The following is an 8969-nucleotide window of genomic DNA, read 5'->3' as shown; positions in this document are numbered from 1 at the left end:
TGTACTTTACACACATATTAAATAATTTTCTAAAACAAAAAGATATATAAAATTATGAAATCTAGGTTTCCACCTCAATAATAAGTCACAATAAATATTTAATTAATTAATAGTTATCTTTTCAAAAATATTATTAAATATTTTTGAAAAAACACTTAATAATGTTAATTTTAAACTAAATTAACAATATTTTTATAAATTATATTATATAAAATATATTTAAAAATAATTCGATCTACATTTAAACAAAAAAAAAAAAAAAAATGGAATCTACTTTAAAGTCTTAAAAGTTTGTTATTGCCACTTCACTGTGCCATACTAATTTATCACCCTGCCATTTGGGCAACTTTAATGGTTGACCAATAAATAGTAATATGGTTTATCATTAAATATAAATAAACTCAAAAAAAAAAAAAATAAGAGGAAGAGGTTATAAATTGTATACAATCTATTGGCTATAACAAACAAGTATCATGTTAAATAACTACCAATTTATGATTTAATTTAAATATTTGTTTTGCTTATAATCTTTAAATATATGCAAATGTATACAAGGCAAATTGTGTAATTTTTTTTTTCTTTGTGTATTAATTTCCTACAAATATGTTAACAAATTGTTCATGAAATCTCCATAATAATTTTATATTTTTTATTAATAAAATAGTAATATTTATAAAAAGTTACTCTTCTTATTTTATTATCTATAAATTTCCATTATAAGATTATGATCGCATCAACTGAAAATAATACGAAATCTAATATGTTATGTTTGGATCAATAACAACATAACAAGGTTTAATATTATGAATCGTATATAAAAGTTTTAACCATGCAGGCATAGTTTTGTTTACCAAAGTATCCTTATCAGACTCTTTATTTTCCAAAACATTTGTTCCATTCAATTGTTGATATTCTGATGTACCTTCTTCAGACATGTTATTTTCCAAAATGTTTGTCCTATTCAATTCTTGAGGATCTAAAGTATCAATTTTACTAGAAACTTTGTTTTCTAATATATCTGTAGTATTAGATTCATTATTTTTATTGCTAACAGCGTTAGTATTGGCTCTATCATTAGACTTTGTGACTTTGATTCTCTTAAATTTGTTTTTGGAAGTTGATGCATGATTTGTTTTAGATTTTAAGTCGTTTATCGACTTAGAGGTATTATCAGTTATTTTCACTTTATCAGTATTATTTTTGGTTAACTTTTTCCTTTTATTATTTTCTACCTTACATATTTTAGGTTTTTGCTTTTTTTCTGAATCTTCTTTGTTTTGTGTTGAATTGCATTCTTTTTTTATAAGTAGGTCATTTATTAATTCTTTTGAAGGTTTTGATGGTACATTTTTTATAATAATAACATCAGGGCTGAATAAACTTTTACGATCTTTTTCATACAGTTTTTTATAGTCCGAAGTTTTCATTGCTGAACCCGAGGGACTGGTTGATTTATTTTTTAAATTGTCAACATCTTTTTCATTATAACTACTAGTAGAAGCAATAGGGCTAGTTTTATTAGATAAAACATCTGAATTATTAACAGTTGTTAAACATTTTTTCTTCTCATTATGCATTATACTTTCAACATAATTTGGAAGCTGTTTAAAGTCATTAATTTGTAAACAGTCTTTTTCGTTTTGATATGCCAGTTGAGTTTCAGTTCTGTAGGTAGTATCCAATGATTTAGTATTTATAACAGCAGAAACTATTGTCTCAGGCTTTTTGGTGTAACTAGAAAATAAAGATTCATTCATAGTTACTGAAGTACTTGGATCATTTTGAATTTCAACAGAGGAACTTGAACTACACAAATTATTTAAAGTATTTTGTGCATCCAATTTTTTATTTTTTTTAGGTGTTCTATCTTTATGGCTTTTTTGTTTAATGGTTTTAGTTTTATTTTTAGAACAATGATTCTTTCGTTTCTCATCACTTGGTAACCATTCATCTTCATCTTCTTTATATTTATTTTCTTGTAATTTTCGATTTTTCTTCTTCCCGATATTTGTCTTTGTAGAACTTTTGTATGGGTTTATTTCACTTTTCTCAATATTTGATTGTGGTTCATTATTTACTAAACATTTTTGAACTTCCAATTTATTATGTTCAATATTAACTAAACTTTCTAAAAGTTTTAAACTGTTATTAATTTTATATTCTTCCTCCAACTTAAGTGGATCAGTATTTTGATCTCCATTTTGTTCTATGAGATACTTTGTTGTTTGAATTTCATTATTGGTACACATGTTGCTGTTATTGATTTCATTAGTTTCGAAATAATCAACATCGTCATCATGGTAAGTTGTTTGTTGTATTTTCAGAGCTAAAGATATAATAGCTTGTGTAGTTTTATCATCGTCATCAATAATTACTGATGAATGAGCAGTATTCTCATTATTATTTGTGTGAATATTTTTAAATGGTATATTATTTGTTGATTCTTTAGGTAAGTTATTTATTTGTAAAGTTTCTCTATAATTGTGAAAGGTCGAAGTTTCTATTTCTTTGACTGTAGTATTTTTAACATTTTCTCTTTCAACCATTATCATTGAATTTGGATCATTTTCAGAATTGTTGTTGAATATAAATTGAATTGCTTTATCTGTATCAGTTGTATTATTGTTTGATTCCGGTAAACATTGGATTTGAGACAATTTAGAAGATCCTTGTAACAAAATATTTTCATTATAACATGGTTTTATTGTAGCACAATCTGAAACAAATTGAAAATATAATACAATTTAATAATATCTACGCTTATAAACAATTTTTTCTAAAGAGTTATTATTACTATTTAATAGAAGGAAATTAAATCAAGTAGTTTTTTGCTTGTTTTTTTTTTATGCAAAATGAAAAGCTTTAATGTGTATTAGTGTACTTAAGACACATATTAAATATTAACAATTGCAAATATAAAATAACAGTGGTATACTTCTTATAGCCTTAAGATAAATTTACTATTTATACGTTAATAATATAAATTTATTATAAATTTAATATTGATCTGACTTACACGAGAACTTAATAATAATTAAAGATTAGATTTAATCGTATTAAAAATATGTCAAAATAGGAATGAAAATATATTAAAATTGCTATATAAATTTATTAAAATTACATTAATTACATTATATATAATTATTATCTATTTACTTTAATAAAATGATAAGCATTAATTAATTATGAAATTATAAAAAATATTAAAAAATTATTCTAAAAAAGTACCTATTTAAAAATTAAAATTTATAATTATACCCATATCTAAATTGTGTAATTAAAAACTGTATCGTCTTTAATTTAAATATTTATTTATTTGATAAAAAAGTACATTCAACGCCTACATTTATTATTGGTACAAATTTGTATCTATCTGTCACACAAATGTTGCAAATGATTGTAATTTATAAATATTTAATAAATTGGAAACCCTGTAGTTATATGACACGGTTAATTGAAAAACGTCTGATATGCGTACTTATCTACAGGCTACATTTGTATTGCTTGGTAAGTGATGAAAATAATCTAAATTTATTGTGTGATTGATAAAATGCACCAATAAAACGCAATTATTGTTATTATATATATTAACATATATTTATATGAAAAAATCCTTTTTTAATGATTTTTTTAAATTTATTAATTAATAATTATACTTAATTTACCATTTTTTTTTTATATTTATATAAAATAAATCCTTTTTTTAATAATTGTTTGAGTGACTTTTTTTTCATTTTTGGAGCATATTTTTAAATTTATCAGGTCATATTTAAGCGCATATTTTAGTGCTTTTTAGTGCTACAAGTCCCAAACCCTGAAAATTACCAAAGAAATGATAATTTGGATATTTTATCACATGAAGTATAAAAAAAATTTCAAAATCATTGAAAATTGTAAAAGATTGCAATATAAAATATTAAAAAGACAGTAGTTATTTTTCTAATTTGAGTACATACTAGCATTTGATAAGATTTAACTTATCCGATATAAAAAAAAATTGGAATATCTATTAAATCCAGTCTTTAATAAATGATATGTTGACATAAAAGTACTAATTAAATACTAGTAAATTCAATAACTACAAATTCAAAATGCAATAAAAAAAATATTGATATTAATGGAAAACGAGTTTGTATTTTTAATTAAATTTAAGTGGAGATACTTCAAGTCATTTATTTTATGTATTTGCATTCAAGGTAATTTATATAAATCAACATGAATTATTGAAGTAAAATATAATTACATGGATTCGTTTAAAAATAAAATTATTGAAAAAATGTATTACCAATTACATGTTTATAAAATTAAGCAAATTAGAATGATTATTGGTTCAGCACTTAAAAGCAACAGCATATTATTTTTAAACCATTAGGAAAATAATAATAATATAATACTTACTTAAATTATTTGTCAATGAAAAACAATTTAAAGCACACTGAGTTCTTCTAATATTATCCATCGAGTTTTTAATAATAAACTGGCAAAGGTATTCATAAGCACCCCCAACTATACCATCAATAAACTTTTGATGTTCAAATTCAAATTGTGATCTGAAAAAAAATGTATATTAACAACAAATACTATAAACAAGAAAAATTATTTTATATTTAATAGCACATAGATCATAAATATAAATCATAAGTACATACATTTGACTTTATATAATTCAACAATACATTTTCAAAATTTTTATATATTTTAGAAATTTTTTTTTTATTTATATTTGGTTTTTATTTTTTAATACAATTAACAAATTTAGTTTTAATATTTGTAATGAAATATTAGTCAAGAATCATGATCAGGGCTAGGGACTTATAGCACTTAATATCTCTAAAATAAGCGAATAAAAAAGTTAAAAACATCATTATAAGCATTTAAAAAACTTAAATTTGAGAAAAAATATTTAATAAAAAAAAAACTTGCTTTTTACATGATAAAGTAGGTATTATAGATATAATTTGTAACTGTGCTTAAAATAATATAATTAAAAACTACAAAAATATTGAAACAAAATTATTAAGAAAAGTTTCTAACTAAAAAATAAAAATAAATCTTTATATTATAAAAAAATCAAACTTCACTTTTGAGACATTTTGCCTAATTGTTTATAGATTTTCTGAAAAAACCATAAAAAGTAGAAAAACTGGTCAAAAAAGCAAAATTAATAAGAAAAACTGGAAATAAGCATATTTTTAAAAAATCGTTGAAAAAAGCAAAAAAAGCACTTTCAAACTTCATGTTTGAACATGTTATAACATGACATACACTTCCATAGCATTCGGCTACATTTTAAGTCAATCCATAAAAATAAGCAAATGCTTTAAGTCCCGAGCCTTGGTCATGATATATTTTTTTAAACTGTATTACAAAGAACAAGGATAATAAATATTTTAAGTTGAAAAAAAAATCATTGAAAATCTCCAAAATGTAATTATTTTATATGTAAACATAAAGCTAACGTATTGGTTTTACAATTTATTTATAAAAACATGATTAACTAATGAAATATCTTTATAATTAAATACTCTCCATAATATAACATTCTACTATATTAATTGGTTTGCTTCAAAACAAATATATTAGTTCATATTTTATAATAAATTGACCACTAAATACTAAAAAAATATGTTCAAAATGTCTAAATTTTACATTTAAGTGGATATCTTTGTTTACTCCTCTTAAAACTACAATTTAAAAGTATCAAGGCTTCGAAATGATTAAATTACTTAAACAAATTAATAGTTTATTTTAAAAGATTATTTTATATGTAAAATACAATAAATAAGATTTGTGAATGAAGTTAATATATAATATATAATTGTTTGAAACATAAAACAACAAAATTAAAAAATATCATTATTTTTTCAATTTTCTATAACATGAGAAATAATTAGGTCCTTAAAGTTTATTTCTGTATATATATATGCTTTATTGTACTAAGAAATTTTTAAATTCATCAGTATCAACTAGAAATTATAATAAATTATGTCATACTCTATTGTTTTTTAATTATTTCAAGTCATATTATGTCAACATTCAAATTCTCCTATTATTTTTAAACTATACTTGTAGTTTTGAATATTATTGGTATATTTTTAGTTATTTAAATTTATCTATTATGGAATGTAACGTACACAATTTATAGTCTTAATCTTGCCATAAGATAATCCAAACACAGGCTAATTCAAAAGAAATGGCAATTCAAAAGGCTTTGAGTGTATTTCACTAACGTTCTATTATTGTACTAATGTACCTAGACCAATAAAATAATAATCATAATGATTATTACGACTGCTACACATGTACGTTGTCGAATTCCATACGTTGAAAACGATTATTAGTCGCGTGTCATACTTTATAGTGATTTCATTTTTGTCAAAAAAAGTACATGAAAATGGCCCCATGTAAGCAGTCATAGGTAATCCGAATAACCCCTTTCCTCAATCTCGTTTGGATTATTAAAACCTTACTGTTTAAGCAAGTTAATGGTAAATTAGGCTATTAAATTAACTAGTCTTATAACACAAATTATTTTTAATATAAATCAAGGTTATTTTTTTTTGGGGAGGGGGGAGATAGAAAGTGATCATTGATGAATATAAAAATATGATTTATATTATAATATTTAAGTCTAATTAGGTCTTACAACATGTAATACCTTTAAAGAAATATATGTGTGATTGTTTATATATGTATAAAATTACAATATGATAAATCAACTGTTTATTTTTATCTTAAACTACTTATTTAATTTTAGTATACCTACTCACAAAGTTGAACAAATGGTTATATTAACACATTTATAAAAAGAGACAAATTTATAAGTTTATTGCAATTACTTATTTCCTATTAATTTCCAAAACAAACATTATAGTATTTTACCTATTTAGCAAAGTTTATTAGAATAGATAACACAATATGATAAAATTGTAGTAAATAAATATATAACTTACTCATTGATTGTGTTTGTAATGTCCTGTTTTAAACTTTCTATCGTTGTATTAGGTTTGTTCATGCATGTGTTTATGATTTCAATTACTTTCTTTTTAAAATCGCCAACAAAAATCTATATGTTATTAGATCAGAAAATAGATATTGATAAGAAAAAAAACATTAAAAATATTCAGTGGTTTTAATTACATCTTCCTGTTGTACTATCCTATTGTATATCAGGGCATACCACTTATCGGCAGTCATATTATCCATGTCGAGTAGCGCAGGGTCGAATGACGGTGGCGGCGGGAGGTCCATTGTTTTCTACACGGACATAGGTTGGATTGGCCAATCTGCAAATCGTGTATCCGAAGTACGGAAGGATAACGTCTCACGACCTACGACACCAGCAATTACCGATCACTGGTGTATTCGCGTCGTTGAAAACTGGCAAGGAACTCTCCGAGATTCGTCTTGGTGCGCAAACCGTTGGGTAAAGTATCGAAAAAACGGAAGAGTCGGCTTACGGAAACTGCATAAGCAGTACTACGGAAAACCGGACGTAAATCGACCGCTAGGATTCGGACTTGTAGCCACGGGAAATCGGCCCAAGAGTGGCTACCGGGAATCGGACGGATCGCGGAGACCAGGCAAATCGCACGAGTGCCGGCGCTCGATCGGTCGGTCTCGAGCAATGAACGGGTCGTAGGACGTACTTATCAGAACACAAAATGCAGGGACACAAGATGAGTCGTAAGTGTGCGTCGGTGCTGTCGGGTTACGGCGGCGGCAGTCGGGTGGCTTGTAGTCACAGATTTGAGTCGTTAATCGTTATCCGCGCACGTCCGGGCTGTTATCACGCGACAACAGTTGATGTAGAAAATAAATAATAATAATAATATTGTGTATGTTTATCGTATTGATAATGTGGCGGTGGGACATGGTCACATAGACGGATCGAAGTGTCGAACCATTCGAATTATGTAAAATATATTGGTCACTGGAGTACTGGACCAGTGCATTTGTCAAATGTCGCCCAGTGGAAATATTTTGTCGCCTAGTTGACTTCTTAATGTTTATAGACTGAACGAGCATGAAATAATTCTATAATGCTGTAGGTAATTGATTATTTATTTTGAGAATTTTCTTTTTTTGTCGCCCAGTAAAAATTCCTTAAAAAATGCACTGCACTGGACAGTAGTACAGTAAGTAAAGAAGGACAATCGAAAAGAATATGAATAAAAAGAGAGAGATGAGATCGTGTAAAGTGTACGACGTGCGGTGTATACCATTAACCGGATTAAAAATTAAATGTCAACAGGCAGTTTTATTGTTCTAAAATTTGAACGCAAACTAAATTTTGGTCTCTTTATTCTGAGAAAATGACTGTTAAATACATTTTGGACGATTAAAAATGATTTTGTCACTATACAATAATAATTATATTGTAATAACAATGATGAATGAACGGAAGTCTTCCATTATTTTCTAAATTATTATTATTATTATTTTCACATTACCTCCACCGTCGTCTTCGAAATGGAAAAAAATTGAAGCGACACTGCTCAATCAGCTGATCGGCTTGTTTACGTTTTGTTGAGGCTCTAAATGAATTTACCATCGAACAAAATGAAAGTAGGCCCAACCCAACGGCTATCATGATTGTCGTGATCTATCCATATTCCATGTTATTATGTTAAACCACTTAAACCCATAATGTGCTACAAAATATTTGAATTGGAAAAATTTCCTAAAACTACTTAGTAGGTACATATTACATAAAATTAGCATATATATATGTATATGTACTGTAATGACTAGTGGCATCATAGCGATACACATAAAATACGTAGGTACACAAAGTACTACAATTATCAGTGAACTACTAAGGAGACTAGAAACCATGTAGAGAGCTTCTAAGATGTAGATAATTAAATAATCGGTGTTATGTATGACTACAGGACGTGAGGATTACCGATTACCATGTATACTGTGATTTTTACACTGTGTAGATATGAGTAAATAAAGATGGTTTC

At 25.8% G+C, this 8969-nt stretch overlaps 1 protein-coding gene across 1 annotated transcript; it reads right to left on the bottom strand.

Moving 5' to 3' along the window:
- Nucleotides 1–250: 250 nt before the first annotated feature.
- Nucleotides 251–7748, bottom strand: LOC113558641 (putative uncharacterized protein DDB_G0291812). Its single transcript, XM_026964133.1, has 4 exons — nt 7141–7748; nt 6954–7066; nt 4399–4550; nt 251–2716 (listed from the first exon to the last, which is right to left on the bottom strand). The coding sequence occupies exons 1-4, from the start codon at nt 7249–7251 to the stop codon at nt 756–758; spliced, it is 2337 nt and encodes a 778-aa protein (XP_026819934.1). The 5' UTR covers nt 7252–7748; the 3' UTR covers nt 251–755.
- Nucleotides 7749–8969: the final 1221 nt, after the last annotated feature.

Source organism: Rhopalosiphum maidis, chromosome 3 (assembly GCF_003676215.2).
Source record: "Rhopalosiphum maidis isolate BTI-1 chromosome 3, ASM367621v3, whole genome shotgun sequence".
NCBI lineage: Eukaryota > Metazoa > Arthropoda > Insecta > Hemiptera > Aphididae > Rhopalosiphum > Rhopalosiphum maidis.
Note: the sequence above shows the minus strand (reverse complement) of the source record. Positions and strands in the feature narration are given on the sequence as shown.